This window comes from Beta vulgaris, chromosome 8, assembly GCF_026745355.1.
Source record: "Beta vulgaris subsp. vulgaris cultivar EL10 chromosome 8, EL10.2, whole genome shotgun sequence".
Taxonomy (NCBI): Eukaryota; Viridiplantae; Streptophyta; class Magnoliopsida; order Caryophyllales; family Amaranthaceae; genus Beta; species Beta vulgaris.
The window spans coordinates 36,246,200-36,263,881 of NC_079209.1; the positions used below are offsets into that span (position 1 = coordinate 36,246,200).

Genomic DNA, 17,682 nt, shown 5'->3' on the forward strand with positions numbered 1-17,682 from the left:
GCGAACCACTACACTCGCAACTTATCTCTTTTGAAAGAGATTACCCAAAGAAATTTTTAGAATTGTTGCCTTGTTCCGCACGAACATATCCTTGATATACCACCCATCTGAAGCTTTAGGGAAAATAAATTGTAGACTACACATTAACAAAGTCAAATAAATTAATGATGGCAATTATAGCATCCCCACCCATGTTATTGCTATCATGAAAATATATTATGAGGTTTGATTATTAAAAAAAGTAGTTTTTAGACCGGGATATGCATCGGGTACTTACATTTTTTAATTTATTAATATTTTGCTGTAAAATAGTAACACTAAATATCAACCGATTTAGTGGTTAAGACTTTACTATATAAGCTTGAAGTCGTAGATCAAACTTTATACAATGTATTTATTAACTATAATAAAACACTCTAAGAGAATATTATGTGACACCATTCTTTATTTAGGAACATCTTTTAATATACTACATCTGTTTCAAATTAATAGTTACACTTTGACATTTTACACTATTCACAAATTGCACTTTGACCCTCGTTTGTGATTTATACGTGAATAAAAACATAATCATGTGGGATCTTGTTAGATTCGTATTAGTATGTATTTTATTAATATGTACTTTTTATAATTTTTAGAAATACAAAACTAAAGATATATGTCCACAAAGTTTTGCATTAGCATGCGTAAAAAGTGTAAGTGTAACAATTAATTTGAAACAGAGGTAGTATTTGCATCGATAGATATTGAAATAAATTTGGCAAGGTAAAGTACTACGAAATAAGATGAGTTAAGCTTTGGTATGAAAAGCAGCCAAGTGAGGCAAGGGGTGGTGCATTGGGCAAAAGGAGGGCAAAAACAAAGATTAGTAAAGAAGATGACAACGATTGAACAAGCCAGAATCCACCATTACCACTCCTTCAATCTCTACTCTTCCATTCCAACACCCACGTCCACCTTCTTCCCTCTTAAACTCCATTTTTTCAAAACTCACAATTCCCTCCAAATTAACAGTTCCCTCCAAACTAATCACTCCAACTCCAACTCCAACCAACAATCTCCCCTTTTTCCTCCCACAAACCCAATTTCATCTTCATTGCATCCTAACAATTTAAAACCTCTGCCTAAAACAACTGGTGGGTCTCTCTCTATGTCCCTTTTATTTATGTACTTTGTTAATGCGTCGGACGTTTTTACTATGACAATTGTTTTTTCTTGTGTGGTGTAGGTGCCACTGCCAGTGATCCTGAGTTGAGGGCAGTTCTTCAACTTGCTACCAACTCTGAACTTTTTGAGATTGAAAGAATTCTTTTTGGATCCAGGTACTGCTTTAGTGCTTTTGCTTTTTCCCCTCCCTCCTTGTGGAATTCAGTATAAATGACTAAATGAGCTTTTGGTTAAATGATTTTAGTACATATTCTTAGCGCCTGAGTATCATTTGTTGGCAATTAATACCTCAAAATAGTGATTTTGGGCTCGGAAATGCATCACCATGTGTGAGTTTACAAATTACCAACTCAAATGAATAATTGTAAAAAATGGTCTTAATATAAAGGTGATTTTGTACAACATTTTGAAAAGAATTGACTAATAATTTCTTATGGAATAACTGCTAGTTGATAACACTATTTTTGGAGGGATTTCGATAGAGGAATTGAATAATGGCCGGAATGGACGATTTCAGGCCCTTGTAGATTGTAGTCCTACCATATCTTATTTCTTCTTTCTTTTTCGTTACTAGGTTATAATTTTAGAATCACATTTTATAAGGTACTTGCTTTACAATGTTGTACATTGTCCACAGAATTTCATAATACAAGATGGAATGCTCACACCATATTTTTTGACGATTGAAATGGTTTGACTTGACTTGAATTTGATTTCTTCTTTTATGATGGTGCTGCAGCTACATGAGTCCCCTGCTAAAATCCATAAATAGTCCGGTGGAATTCGATCGATTCATGATTGAGGAGGACTTTGAAGAGCGAGAGCATTTCATTGAAGTTCTCGAGTCTCGATTCTTATATCTCGCTGCTGATGCTCGTTCCACGTTGAGGTTACTCCAAAGACATTCCTCTTTGAAATAAGCCTTCTTTGTTCCTATGTCCACAAGTTTCTCTCATATGGTTCCTTGCTTCACCTAGTTTTTCATATCTTAACTTTCCACCTTAGACGCATTGTTTGGTTCTTTTTCTGAACAGCAACTGTGCAAGGTTTCTGTTTTGTTAATATCTGCTTAACCACTTTACTTTCTGCCTTTGTTATTGATTTCTTATATTGCATTTTATGTCATTTCTTGCTTTCCTTTAGTTCTATAATTGGCTTTTCCATACCTCCTCCTTATCCTTTTTTCAGAGGATTTGGGGGGGGGGGTTGCTAACACGAAAGGCTTCACTGTTATAACCCTGTATTTATTTTGTGAAGAAAGACAATGTGTTGGTACTAGCGCTTGGCTTGAAAACCACGAGGAGTAATAGTTTATCGTGCTGGTGCAAAAAGCATATTGCCTGAGTTTGCTGTGGATATAATTCTATTGTATTTTGTAGGTTGCTCAAGAATTGTATACAAAAAGTCCCTTAAAAAGAATTGAATTGTTTACAAAAAAGATATTTTATTGTATGAAGTGGGAGTTATGTCCCTGGAGAGTAAGTTCTTTTTGTATATAATTCTTGAGTATTGCATAAAGCTCTAGGTGTCAGGCCCTCTTCATTGTTAATTTTGCAATTAAGCTAGCCATTCTATTAAGATGACAGGAGAGGGCAAAAAAATATTAGTGAGTAAAAGAATCTTGTAGCTTTATCTGTGGAAATTTCACTGGCAAGAGGGAGAGGACACAGGATGGCAAGAGAGAGTGAGAATTAATAGTCTTCGTGGATTGACCTTCGATATTGACCATATATTGGAAGGAAACCGCAATATATGAATTTGAGATTTTTATCACGTCAAAGATGTCAAGATTCTAATACATCACATATTCCTTCTCCCTGTTTTCCAAAGAAGCTACATTCTTACTTATTACCAAAACTCCCTGATAGATTTCCTCTAATTCATTATTGAGGTAGTCTTACCTGGTATCGTAACTTCTACAACTTCTATACTTTTTGAGATAATTCCCTTTCTTCAGCAGGAACTTTGCCATAAGAAACGGTTTTATGTCTATAATCCATGCAATTCCATCAATATAGGACATTGTAGGCTTTGTGTCAAGACTCACAATAATAAGATGTCTAGTTTATATGTAGTTTCTATATCTTTCTGCATGGAGATAGTATGGCCATGTCTGGAAATGAGCTGATGGCTACTGGTTGATTTATTAGTGTGTTTAAGAAATAATAGGATAAGCTCTCTCTAAAAATTTGGTAAAATTAGGTGTTGTTTACATGCAAAAAAAAAAAACTTCTAGGCAAAACAGCTGAAAAGGTTACAGCTAAATGGTATCCAGCCTGCTTTTTATGCTGTTATGTTTACATAAATTATGAACATTCACCGTCTAGGGTCAGCTTTTGGCATGTCTATATCCGTTATTGGGCACAATTGGACCCCTCACCCTCTAGTGTGCTGGATGCAGGGGTAAAATTGGCTTGATAGTTGAGGATCAGTGCACAAGTGATTACAGCAGCCATGACAAATTCTCTTGCAATCAAAAAAATTTCATGCATTCGCTTTTTTTCTTAAATTCCACTTTTTTGTGCATGCTGTTGTATGTGTCTATACAGTGAGCAGGTTTTTCTTACACCAGCTAACGTTTTTTTTGGGTTTCTATTGGACGATAGCTGCAGAGATTTTAGTTCTCTGTTATATCTCCAATAAAATTGTTTTTGGCATGAGTATACTTCGAAAATAGGGGTTTCCCAAGCATTATGGTTGGAGTTTCTTCTTTGGCTTGTTGAGCAGGAACTTATGTATCTTTTTTTGGATTATTTCTCAATAAAGTTATTAAGCTTTCAGATACATGTAGGCTGGTATTGACTTCTTGCAGGGTAGGTCTATGTATCTAACACATTATCTTCTTGTATATCTGAACAGAGGATGGAGGCCTTCATATAGAAAAGTTTTGCTTGACGTGAGAAAAGAATTGAAAATTCCTTGCTCTACAAAATTATCGGCGGAAGACTTAGAGGTGGAGATCTTTATTCATCTCGTTGGGGAATGTTCAAGGTAAACATACAATATTATACAATGCTATGAAGCATTTGGCTTTTTTTAGCTGTTGTAAGAATAGAAGTATTTGCTTTTTCTTTTTATTCTTAAAGAGGTTTATTTAAGTCTACATATGGGTGTTAGGGGTTTTGGTGGAGATGTTGTTAATTAATAATACAGATTTCTAGAGGTTGTTCTCTGACTAACACTAGTAACATTTCTAAGAGAGAATAAAGTAATTCGATATTTCTTAGGCCTCCGTGATACCAAAGTCTAATTTTCTGAAGGCATCAGGAAACTCATTGAAATCTTTCCATTAGTGGACATATTAGCATTTGTCGTGGAGACAAGGACCTTTCCCTTATACGAGAGGTCCGGGAAGGACAGTTATCTTATCATTTACCATATAGCAAGTACTTCCATGGTCTTATTAATGTCTACTTTGACGTTTCCCAAAGTTTAAGTAATTTTCCCAAATTGTCTACCCACTTCTAATAAATCTATTAATTTTTTCACAGGTACAATATAGATGGCAAAAAGTATGGGTATTATAGGAAAGCAGGAAGAGTTTGTAAACTTTTGAAGAACGCACTCAAGCAGACATATATTCTTGGTCATCCAAAGAATAGAAATAAAAGGAAAAATTGACACCAATCATCCTAACTATGGCTAAATAATCCCCATTATCGATTTACTACAGCGCCAACTATTAGGTTATCCTCCTCAAAATAGTCTCAAGTTTTTGTTAACCTGTTAGATAGATAAGGGCGACTTGTCATCGTTCAATTTGCTTGCCATTTTTAAAATGAAAATCCTGATGATGATCTCCCTTGCTGTCTGACATCAACATTCACTACCCAAAAACCCACCACAAACCCTCAGCCACCTCCCTCAACCACCATAACCCAATCTTGAACCACCCCCCTTCTTTCCCTAACAACACCTCAACCTCCCTACTCAACTTCTAAGCCCAATGTGACCCAACTTCTGTTGTTGATCTACATACAAGCCTCCACATCACAACCCTTGAAGAAATCAGTTCCCCTCCTTGATTTTCTGCCTTCACAAAACTGCTTTTTCCATAGCACCGACCTTTTCATTACCTTCATCTCTATCAACTAATCAAAGGTTCAAGGGAGAGATAATCGAAGTTGTAGAGGGCAATGATAGCTCATGGTTCTGTTGTCAGGTTGTAATGGTGGCCAAAGAAAGGGGGAGGGTAGTGTTGGTTATGAGTCGAAATGGGTAATGGTGGTGCGGTTTGTAGTAATGGTGGAAACCAAGCACGCTGAATGGTGGTGGCTTGAGCATGAAAATTGAATAGAGTTCTATCATGGGTTGGTGGTGGTTAATGTGGTTGTGCAGGGGTGGGTCAAACGAAAGGAGGAGAGAGATAATGGCAGGGCTAGGAGAAAGGGGAGGAGAGGGAGAAAAATAATTGACAGGTTTAAAAGGTTGCAAGTAAAGGTGGACTGTTTTTAGTAGGGAAAACCTTTTGAGAGGGTCAACCATAGTTGAGATTATAGATGTTAAACTTTTCCAAAATATAATAGCAAAAAGTTGGGGCATTGAAAGAAAGGAGTAGGCAAATGTAAACTGAATAGAAAGGAGTAGGCAAATGTAGTAGGCAAATGTAGATAGGGAAATATAAACTGTTTTAGTAGGGAAAACCTTTTGCTTTTCATGTGTACAATGTTCATTTTTTTATACAATTTTCAGCTTTGTTAAGCAAAGTATCATGTACCTGGTGCATAAGGTGCTTCCTTTGTGCAATAAATTTAGTTGTCTCCTATGCAAGTGTTATAGAGCAGAAGCAGTATATTTTCAGAATTTAGACTGTTTTGAGTTCAGTAATCATTTTCACTATTACATCAGCAACCTTGTTGTGTAACAGCTGGCTGTGCATATTGATATGCTGTTATGTTCTGCCATCATCTGTTGGCTTTTGTGATTGTATGTGACTTTGACTTGATGCCTGAGTGAAAATCCATAATGCTTGTTCGCAATGTAACCACATTCAATATCACCTTCATTCTGTTTCAGGGACTGGGATAATGCTGCTGCTATTAAAGTTGGGACAGCAGAACTATGTTCGATGCTTCTTAAAGTATTAATTCTTGTACATGTTTATCACTTCTTTGGTATTTGCATTGCATCATGTAATTCGTCTCTAGCTTTGTGTTTAGGGTGGTCAATTGATTTCTATGTTGAAGATTTCGGAACTGGTAAGAGATTAACTACAATGTAAAATCTTGGTTATTTTAAATTCCCACTTTCAATATTTGACTTGCCTCCTTAGAGTCTGCAATTTTCACTTGCTAGGTAACGACAAGATTGTCAGGAAAAATGCTTTATGAAGCAGCTAAACGTAAGCTAGAAAATGGAGTTGCTACAAAGGTACATCTTAACACTCCAGCTGATCTATTTTGTTCTTTGTTATTTAGATTGTCGGTTTTAACTGTAGCCCAACCTTTGAAAGGTGGAGTTTGGAAAAATGGAAACCTATCTTCCCACTGCTAATTACATTTAGGATAGACCTGTAGGCTCGTAAGTAGTCCATATTTTCCTCCTCCTTCGTAGGCTAGGCCAAGGCACATTTTGACGTAGTTCATATCTAGTATTTCTCTTGCTGATTCTTCCTCAAAAGGATTAGAGGGACATCTTGTGAGGTGGAATTTGGTCTCAAATCAAATTGGAAGTAGGTTTGGGTTTCAAGACATTGTTTTACAATTTACGTCATCAACAATATATTCAGGCTGTTTTGAAACAGATGAGATGCTTAGGGTACTAAAATAACGGCACATGTTATAATGCTTTTCTAGGGGAAGTTTAGTTTTGAGATGTCCTACATCTTGTTTCCATTACTCTCGGTTAATATTGGAGTATGTTCCCTGCATTCAATTCAGAGTATATATAAAAGTGGGCTTGACCTTTATGTGTCTGATTCCAGTTGTCATCACTGCTTAATGCCCATGTCTTCTGACTTTGTTGCGAATACTTGGGTTTCACACTTTCGGAGGCCTCCCCATGATAGAGAGAAATTCACTTTATGTTTGCAGTTCTGAGTTATAATTGCCGGATTGAAGGATTCTTGGCTGTTGGTTTGGCAATATTTCGGAGGTTATTTTAGTATTGCTTAACCTGTCTCCTCGCTACTCTTATTTCCTGTTTGCCAAGTTCATTTGAAAGGCCGGTGAGAGCTTTTGTGTTGACTTGGTATTGGGGTACTATTAATATTACTAATATGCTCCAATGGCCTAGATTGGCTATCTGACAATACTTTTGTGCTTTTTTGAGTTTATGAGTATTGTTCGCATGTCTTTCTCCATTTTGAGGTGGAAAGCTATCTTTGAAGGTGGTTGTGTTTGTCTAACTTAGCGGATCTCAGAGGGGTTAAGGGTCAAAAGTAAGTTGCTTTGGCGCAATGCTTTAATGGTGATAATATGATTACTGTAATAACAAAGTTTGCACCTTTTTTTGGTGATCTTATCATGTGGTCTTTTGAGGTAATATGGATGTTGCTTAAGGTGACTTAAGTGGTACGGAAGATTCAAAGGTGAGAGGGAGAGGGGGTGAAAATAGGGCTGGGTTTCATAATGGTTCATTGTCAGGTGCCCTTTTAATCCTGGAGCCTCTATTACCCGGACTCGACAAATTTTGCCAAATTCCAGTGTTGGTACAACATGACACCGACACGAAATTCGTCTCAGATTCGAAAGTTTCACTCGGACACGACTAAGATAGAGAGAAGAAGAAGAGGAAGCCATGCACTATAGTTTAGAGCTTTGTTTTCAGAATTTAGGAATTGAGAAGGGGGAGTAGAGGAAGTGAGGAACAACTGTCTGCTGATAGGTGGGTAGGTTATTTTTCATTTTTTTAGTGTGAATTTTTACATTTCATTGTTATTGAGTAGAGTAGGGGAAAAAATTATATTTAATTGGAAAATGACTAGTGGCCCCTCTTTTTTTTTTTTTCTTTTACTTCTTACTTCTTGTTTGATTGACTTTGCTGCACCTTGCACGTCTCATATCTCTCTGTGTTTTTTATTCCTTTTTTATTTTTAATTTCCCCTCACCACATCCTTTTTTCTTTTTCTACAGTCAAGTATATTATTTTGTTATAATAGAGATGCCTCTCTAATAAAATACTAGTTTAATTATTTGTTTGAGTATCATACTTCTTTTCAACAATAACAATTACAATTACAATTACAATTAAAATTACAATTTACAGTTTACGTTTATAATTTACAATCTACATGTACAATTACAATTACAATCACAATTACAATCACATTTAAAATTACATTTTGTTTTAGTATCATACTTGTTTTATCTTTTTATTTTTCCTTATCCTCTCCTTCACTTCTATTATGCTTTCTTTAGAAATAAGTGCTTTTGTTCTTTTCAGCCTCTGGCTAGGTTATTGTCCTTAATTATATTGGTATGTATTATAAATAGACAATTATAAAATTTAAATTAGTGGATTTATTAATATATTTTATATTATAAAATATTAATTTTGAATACAATTACCCGTGTTCAAATTTCGGTCTTGATTTTTGGGAAGTGCCGTACTGGACATTCGGATCCGTATCCATATCCGATACTGCTAGACGAGTTTAGGTAACATGTCTTGTAACTAGCAACACTTTATTCCTTTTCAAATTCTGTAGCTTTTGGATCTTTTCTCTCACATTTTCATTTCCTATGGGTTGAATGTGCTTGGTATATTATATTTCTTGTGAACAAGTCATTTTTGACAAGTTTTGGTATGAAAACTTACCAATGTAGTATGACTCTCAATTAATTTACCATCCCCACCAACAACAAAGATAGTCCCATCCCATCTAATCCAGAAACCATTCTACTAAGGGGGCGTTTGGTATGATTAATGGAAACGGAATGGAAAGGATTTCAGATAAGGAGGGGAAATAGAAATAATAATTGTTACCTTTAATAGTTGTTTGGTAATCTAGTGTAATAGATACAATTGAGAGGTTTATGATTGAGGAAGGAAACGTGATTTGTTTCCACTAGTTTGATAAGGGTAACAAATAGTGGGATTTACAATCCCTCTGGAAAACAGTATTTGTTACCTAACACTCATACCAAACAATTAAAAATGGAAATGCTTATTTGAATCTGTTTCCTATATCAATTTTTTCTATACCAAACACCCTCTAAGTAGTTACCCTTTTATCTTACTAATCACTCCCCTTCCCCTTCTCTCTCCTCACTTGTTGAACCCCCCACCATCTCTCCTTACCCCTTTCTCCCCCGCCACCAAAACACCTGTCCACTCTCTCCTCATTCGCTTCTCCCATGGCATCTAAGTCCCCCGTCACTCCCTCCTCCCATGCCATGGAAACCAAACCCCTTAACCCCCCCCCCCTTTCTCCTCATTCCCTTCTCCCCTTGTAAGGAAACCGCCTCCATTCCGCCTCACTCCCTCCTCCTGGGGAAACCACTACCCTCCTGTTCTTTCTCCTCACCCCCTTCCAATTAATCACGAGCCTCCTTCCCCCTTCAATTGAAACCTCCACTGTCCTTTCAAATACAACCATCACCACCCTCCTCATTTCAACTACGGCCACTATCCTCCTCTTGTGCCCAAAACTATGATGAGAGCATTATTTTGTTGTGTTCAATTTATTCTCCCTTTTCCCCAATAAATATTCTCGATAGTGGTGGTGATTGATTTATGGTTAAGAAAGAGGGTGGGGTTGGGGTTGGGGTTGGGGTTGGGGTTGGGGTGGTGGGTGATTGATGCTTGTTGGTTTTCTAACAAGGGTGAGGTTAGGAAATATGGTGGGTAATTGAAGATACCTACTGCTGTTCCCCGTCTGTAGCGTTTGAATAATAATTTGGATGGATCGCTCTTGTCAAAAGCCTACCTAAGCAAAATGGACTTGGATTAATACTCACTAAAATGTTCTAGAAAATTCTTTTTATGGGCGCAAATGTTCTAATTGAATTCTTTTTAATTAAATTCTTTTTAAAATACCGCATGGAGAGTTAAATTCCTGTAAGGGCCATGCTGATGAAATTTATTAGCTCTCTTAATTTATTTGGAAAATATTTCAAAATATCTTCAGATCTTTCCAAAATCCGTATTATGTTAAAAATCTGAAAAATTGTATAGGTTGGATAAAATCATGTTGAAAAATAGCCTTTGTAGAAAACACACATATAACTAGTTTCTACCTAACATGTGGCTAGCACAGGCCTTTCAGCATGTGGTGCAGCATTGCAGCTATTGGTGCATTTACTGCATTATGGTTACTTGTAGTGACAGTATAATTCTTTCAAATCCTTGCATTTTAGGAACTGTGTTCAAGAGCTTACTTTACTTTAGATTGGGAATGGCCTACTCATTCCATCGTGCTATCTAGTTTTTAGATATCGGAGTGTCTATGCATGTCTCCATTTTGCTTTCTTACTTTGAAGATCTATGTTTTCTTGTGTCCATTGAGCCTTTGAATGCTTAATCGCATGCCCCCTTAACTTTCACATTTTGCTGCTTTCTGGTTTTGCTGCCATTTATTTGTCGCCATCATAGAACTGAGACTTTGTATGTGATTGTTCTTATTAGGGGCTCTCTGCGGCTGCATCACGGTATTTGGGGTTCCGCAGTCTGGCTACTTTCATTGGTCCAATGTAAGAGACAACTTGTTTAATTGTTTTATCATCTTCTCTACAAATCGTTCATTTTGCATCAAAGAATCATGTAAATAATGCAATATTCTCAATATCTAAGACCTTTACTTAATCCCACTACGCTGCCTCAAATAATGAAATTCTCTTACTGTCTATTTTCTCCGTTTTGTTTTAAGGATTGATCATCTTCACTACTATCTTTGATATGGTTACCAAGCCAAGAAAGCTCAATAATCAAAGAGTTGCGCCAAAGTTCTTGAACAAGTCATGAAGTTTGTGAACTCAAGAATCAATTAGTACTAATCGAGAAACTAAAGGACGGATATTTCTTGTTTATAGAACACTCCTGAACTCTAAATTAAGAATCTAAATACACTTAAAACCACTCCTGGATTCAATTTGTTTAGCATCAATCACTTAACACTCCTGATTAATGATTAATGGATGAATAATGTCTATGAATAACCACAAACACTTATCAAGAATTTGTATGTGAATAACTCTAACTAAATTGTATTATCTGAAAATAAGCTTTATATAGGCGGTTACAAAGAATCCTAAAAGAGATAAAACAACTAAGATAACTATGAGTAAGAAAGGATAACCATGATCAACCACCTTCAGCCTTGCACACCATGTAAGGTGCACAAGCCTAATTACAGGCCACTTACTCCTAAGATGCTTCAAGTAAGAAAAACCTATTACAAGTAGAAGAGTAAGAACTTACAAGCAAAAGAACATTGAAACGACTAAAACACTACTCATACATAAGGTTCCTAACAGAGCTAGGAAACCATGTACTTAGACAAGTCCTAACAAAACTAGGACTCATTTCCATGATCTTCAATCATCTTCATCCTCAAGCCATGTCACCAACGTCACAAAAGCTTGATGTTTCACCATGAGATTGAACCCCATGCTTTGTAGCCAATGAGATTGGTTCTTCTAGCACAAGTGCCTTTGCATCCGCATCAATCTTCCATCTGAGAAACACCTCAATATGTCGAATAGTCCAATGGAGCTAAAGTTTAGACCTTAGTGTTGCGATGTTCTGGATTTAGTGTACCGAATGCGCTGAGTTAGGGGTTGGGGTATTGTGTTTGCCTGCCACTTCTATCTGAATTTTAATCCATATCATATCCTTTCTATTTCTCCTATCACTAGTATATATTAAGTTTGGCCTTCTAGCTAATGAATTTTTATTCAATGATATGAGCATTGTTGAAATCGATAGACCTAGGAGTCCTATGAAACTCATTGGAAAAATGAATGCATGGCATCCTCACTGTTCACTCTGCCTTTTTATAGTGTTGAATATACATTGGTACTGGTAACATATAAGAACATAACTCTGTTTAGGTTGTTGTCCTCATATATCTTGGTCACCCATGATATCTATGATTCTGTATTAATGTAAGCTATTTTTATAGATATGGTAGCTATGTATAGTAGCAGCAGACTTCAGAAACTTCCATCATCCTTTTGAGACGAAAGAACACTTCCTCTGTTTTGACATGGGGGGAGGGAGGCACACTAATTTAGGAGCCAAGAGAGATATCCCAAGTGATGAAAAGAGAGATAAAGAGAAAAAAAATATCCCTAGAACACCTAGAAAAAGGAAGTGTTACAACTAAATAGAGAACAGAGAGGAAGTATAACATATTACTGGGAGGATCCCATAGAAAAGCACCCAAACCAATCCTGGTAGAGTGCTTTATTGTACAAAGGTTGCAACCCAAATAACAATTCTGGAATACTCATTTCTATCTGCCATGAACTAACATAGCTTAGACACCAATAATGGCAGATTGTAAGGAAGAAGAATATGATTTTGATTAATAAACTGGAATCACAGGAAATGTAAGGATATTCAATCTTCCGAGATGCTTGATTCTCTCCCAATTAACTCTTAAAAGTTAAACAAAGCACTGCACAATATTCAACATCTTTCTCTCTCTGTTTTCTTGTAATGGGCCTCTAGGTGGGCGCCTTGTGCGGGGGCATCCCAAAGGATTTCTTCTTACCTTAAAAATAAATAAATAAATACGTTAGTGCCGAAAGTATCCTTTCCCCATTCATTAATTCTTAGCACTTTATAGCAAGAAAGCCACAAGATTGGAGAGGCATGTTGATTTCTGAAGGCGTATACTCTGATTTTTCCGTGCAAAACTAATTTTATGTCTTGAAATAGATGAATAGACACATACATAAGGGCTTTGATTTGATAGCCCTGCAAATCATTCATTCCTCATTACTAAGATCTCGAACTTATGCTAGATGGCAGAGGACTCCCAGAAAAGGTTTAAAGATTACCAACTTTAATGCTGCACGATTGTCATTGAAACTGTGGTTATCATCTTGTATGTCAGCTTCAAAATGCTGATGAGATATGCTATGAACTGATATTTTAGTGGAGGGTAATTTAGGTATTATCGTAATTAGTAGCTTGGGGAATAAGCTAGGTAGTTGTGCTAGGGTAATTACACTATATATAGGGATAATTAGAGAGAGAATGACATGTTGAAAATTGTTAAGGAAAAATTGGGTGAGCTCTTGTAGTTCATTTGGGAGAGAATCAAGCCTCTCGAAAGCTTGTAACTATCATTTCATATTGCTGTAATTTCTGTTTTTTCAATCAAATACTCATTTTCTTCCTTAATTTCTGCCATTAAAGTGTCCAAGCTATGTTAGTTCATAGCAAATGGTATCAGAGCAGAACAATTCTGGGAGATTAGAGTGCTGATTTTTCGAGTTTTTTTTTTTAAAAAAAAATTACTGCAATGAAGATCGCCAGAAGAACTGCAGCGAAACAGATGCAAATGTGGATCAATGAGGAGTACGCCTACGTCACACACAAAAGAGAACGAGGGATTTTAGATCCTGAAGAAGAGCGAAGAATACGATGAGAACTTCAACTTCTTGAGTTTGATGGAAAAAATGTGGATGACTAGATTTTATTGATGGAGGACTCCTTCAATTTTTTCCAGTTAGATACAGAGACAAGGTTACAAGCTGCCATAATAGCACTTGATGGCAACGCACTACGGTGGTTTGAAAGAGAACACCGGTGGTAGCCGTTCAGTGAGTGGCAACAACTGAAAAAACAAGTCAAGCTACGGTTTGGTTCTTCACGGCCAACCCCAACGAAGTTCACTATACCCACTGTCGAACTGATTCCGGCTGTTGAAGAGGCACACACTCGGGCACCAGATGTGGTGAAGAGCAAAAGTGGTGATGGTTTGAGCCTGGTTGTCGCTGGAAAGTGTGGAGGTGAGAAGAAGGAAAACCCAACCTCCATTAATCTGGAGAAACTTCTGCAAAAAAAGGGTGAATTACATGGAAGTGGTAGATCTGGTTGTAATTTGAGTGTTTCCGCAAGTCGAAACACCAATGGGGGTTCAAAAGTTGCTGCCAGAAATTTCAGGGAAGGCGGTGAAGTTTCAGTAGAACATGGAGGGGCTGATGGTTGCTGCTCTGGCAGTGGCCCAAGTTGCTTCGCATACGCCAATGGAACTTCACTAAGAGTTGATAATCTCGCACCAAGTTATTGTGAAGCTGGTGGTTCTCGCGGTGATTTTGGCTTAGATTTTTCGGCAGGTGGTGCTGGCCTTTTTGCCGGTGATATTAGTGACGCAAGGAAGATGGTTGGTAGAAGAGATAAGTTCACGAAGGGGGGCTCGTGTGCAAGTGGATCCGGTGGCGGTCCGGGAAGCCTTGATGACAGAGGAGGTGGGGCAAGAGGACTGTACCAGAATGTTCCAGAGATGGAGATTCAAAAAGAAGCTTATGGGAGAAGATGTGCTGAGTCATTAATCAGCTTGAGGAGGAAGCCAAGTGTAGCTGATGCAATTACTAAGGGCAATGCTGTAATTACCGAAAAAAGGCAGTGCCAGGTAGCAAGACATCACATGCTGGCAGCTACTATTATTTCACAGATTGAATTCGCTCTTATTAATGAGATGGAGCCCACTTTGGAGGCCCAAATTTATGAACCCACTTTCCCTCCTGTCCATCTACCTAATCAACCCAACCCAGTTCTAGATGTCAACACTCCTTCTAACTTCATGCTCAGACCAACTAGTGTGGAACACTTTTCTGGGCCACCATACTTAAATCTCAGCCCAATCATCTTTAAGCCCATTCTCTTTCCCAACTTGTCCAGTCCACAAACTCCCAACTCTGATTTTTTCTTCCACATCTAAATTCACTCTAGAAAAAATTTCTACAACCAAACCATTCAACACTGCTCTTACTTTCCTCAACCCACCCCCTTTCCATCTTACCTCTGAAAATCCCAATTTCAACCACTCTTTACTTCTACCCCATGACAACTTCAAGGCTGACTTTTTCTTAGCTACACCACCAGAGGAAGAACAAGGACTCCAAAATGAAGAGCTTGAACGCCAGTGGAAGCCGGGCATCAATTCTCACACGGACATTGCTAATTGTTACCAAGCCCTGGAATTTCGTTCTAATTACTATCCACCTTGAGGACAAGGTGGAAGTTTGGGGGGCCGGTAATGCTATGAACTGATATTTTAGTGGAGGGTAATTTAGGTATTATCGTAATTAGTAGCTTGGGGAATAAGCTAGGTAGTTGTGCTAGGGTAATTACACTATATATAGGGATAATTAGAGAGAGAATGACATGTTGAAAATTGTTAAGAAAAATTGGGTGAGCTTTTTAAGTTCAATGGGAGAGAACAAGCCTCTCGAAAGCTTGTAACTATCATTTCATATTGCTGTAATTTCTGTTTTTTCAATCAAATACTCGTTTTCTTCCTTAATTTCTGCCATTAAAGTGTCCAAGCTATGTCAGTTCATAGCAAGATATTGTTTATGCTGGTTTCTATATTAAATATTTACTTACCCATGTTTGCATACATTCTTATGGGAAGGGATATGTTAAGCTACCATGATTTTGAGGAGATTGTAATAGACTAGCCTAGAGGGGTAAGGCACTTTTGGTAATAAACACTAGTTATTATGTTAGCATTGGGAGTAAGGCAAGTAGACTATAAATAGAGGAGATGAGGGAGAGAAGAGATCATGAAGAATATATTTGAGAGTTCAAATTAGTGGTTAACTTGGGAGTGTGTCAAGTCACTGGAAAACTTGATAATCTATCTTTATTTTCTGTAATTGCCATTCAAAGCAATCAAAATCATCACCTTCTTCCTTTATTTTACTGCCCAAATATCCAGCTTATTATAGAGAGTAAAAGGATGTTAATTTTGTTTGATGGTGCTTAGTGTGGTTGTAAAATCATTTCGTTTTTGTTTTCTGTATTACTTGCATTCCCTTGATTTTGTGTACGTGCTGAGCTGCTGAAAGCTGCTCAATAATCAGGATTTCTTGTTGAAAGGCTCTAATTCTCTGCTCAACAAATGGCTCTAAATTCTTTCTCTATCAGTTACTCTAAATCTCTAACTAGATAGGATTACAACATGGATATGAATAGCATACATTCTGATCCTTGGATGAGAGTTATGACTCCCAACAATTCATTTCTTTGACACAACATCGATGCACGATTCTTGATTTAAACTCATGATTGTTTTTCTCATTTTTCTATTCACACGTTGAAAATAAATGGTTGTCTTGATCTCACCATTTCCTCGATCAATAATGTGATTCGAGGCATAAAGGATAGCCTGACATTATTGTTTCAATCGCATCTTGTTGGGATGATCCAGGAAAAAAAAAAAATTGGACCTCAAAAATTTATGACCTGTCTTATTTTTTTATTTTTTTTTATGTTCTTAGGGTGTGGGGAACGTTTTTGGCAGACATCGTCATCCAAATGCTGGGAACTGATTATATTAGGATCCTGCAAGCTATTTATGCCTTTGCTCAGGTATCGTTCGCATCTTTGATCCAATTGCATTGATAGTTTCCTGATTATGAGAATGCAATGAATCAATGGTTTACTTAATATAAATACCATAATGTTTTGTCCCATTTGGTTCTGTGAAAACTTGCTGGTGATTGAGCTGCAAGCTCTATAAAACTTGTTAAAATCTTGACTATTTGCGGGCCATACAGTAAACTTGCGTACATATAAGCTTCTTTTCTGTTCTTTTGCTATCTCATTCATTTTTTTTTCTTCTCTTTTTTTCCCTTGTTGGTTTACCCTTTTTGGTTTAGATACGTATTCTTCGCAGACACGGCCTACACTTGGATAAGCTGGGAACTTGATTTTGAGAAGCTGTTTAATTTTCATGAACTGCTTGTGTATAGTTAATAGATTGGAGTACCAGTGTTTCTTTTTCCTTTGTTATCAGCTAACAGTTTGTATAGGAAATATTTTTCTATTGGGCATCTGTCAGCTGATTAAAACTCACTGAACTAGGCATCTGAAATACAATCTTCGGCCACCCTTTGATGTTGAATTGAAATTGAAATCTAGCCCACTCATTTCTTGACAGATGATCGTAGAACTGGTTCAGACTTCAGAGTCTCTTTCGAAGTAATATAAAGTTTCATTGTGCTTAAAAGTGTGCTTGTATCCCTCGAATTGTAAAGTGCTTTATAAAATTTGAATTGCTATCAACTTGCTCGATTCCAATAAAGTTTAGCTTATATAGTATATCCTTCACTTCATTTTGTGGGAGGTCTTGGACTCGGGTTGAATTCCACGTAAGAGCATGTTCTTTGATCTCGGAATGTTTAGGTTGGGGGGAGGGGGGGAAGATGGTATGTTTGGGCTTCATCTAGGCTACAGGTTACCCAGGGAGCTCACTATATTACCCAAAAAAGCACCAACTTGTTGGAAAATAATTTTAAAACAACATAACACATAACTCGTGTTTTCAACTTGCATCATATAGTTGAAATTTATTGACAAATTAGTGAATATTAAGAAATGTATAACTTTGACTAA

General features: G+C 37.0%; 1 protein-coding gene across 2 annotated transcripts; it reads left to right on the forward strand.

Annotated features, from left to right (window-relative positions):
* The first annotated feature begins 768 nt into the window (after positions 1–768).
* Positions 769–17,296, forward strand: LOC104901373 (uncharacterized). Of its 2 annotated transcripts, XM_010688942.4 has the most exons (10): positions 769–1,136; positions 1,229–1,322; positions 1,907–2,056; positions 4,027–4,158; positions 6,184–6,247; positions 6,327–6,365; positions 6,463–6,537; positions 10,735–10,799; positions 16,566–16,656; positions 16,947–17,296. In XM_010688942.4, exons 1-10 carry the CDS (start codon positions 803–805, stop codon positions 16,995–16,997), a joined length of 1,095 nt encoding a protein of 364 aa, XP_010687244.1. In that variant the 5' UTR covers positions 769–802; the 3' UTR covers positions 16,998–17,296. The 2 variants fall into 2 exon arrangements, with proteins under 2 accessions (XP_010687244.1, XP_057247374.1); XM_057391391.1 differs by lacking the exons at positions 16,566–16,656; positions 16,947–17,296 and adding an exon at positions 13,586–15,586.
* The last annotated feature ends 386 nt before the right edge of the window (positions 17,297–17,682 follow it).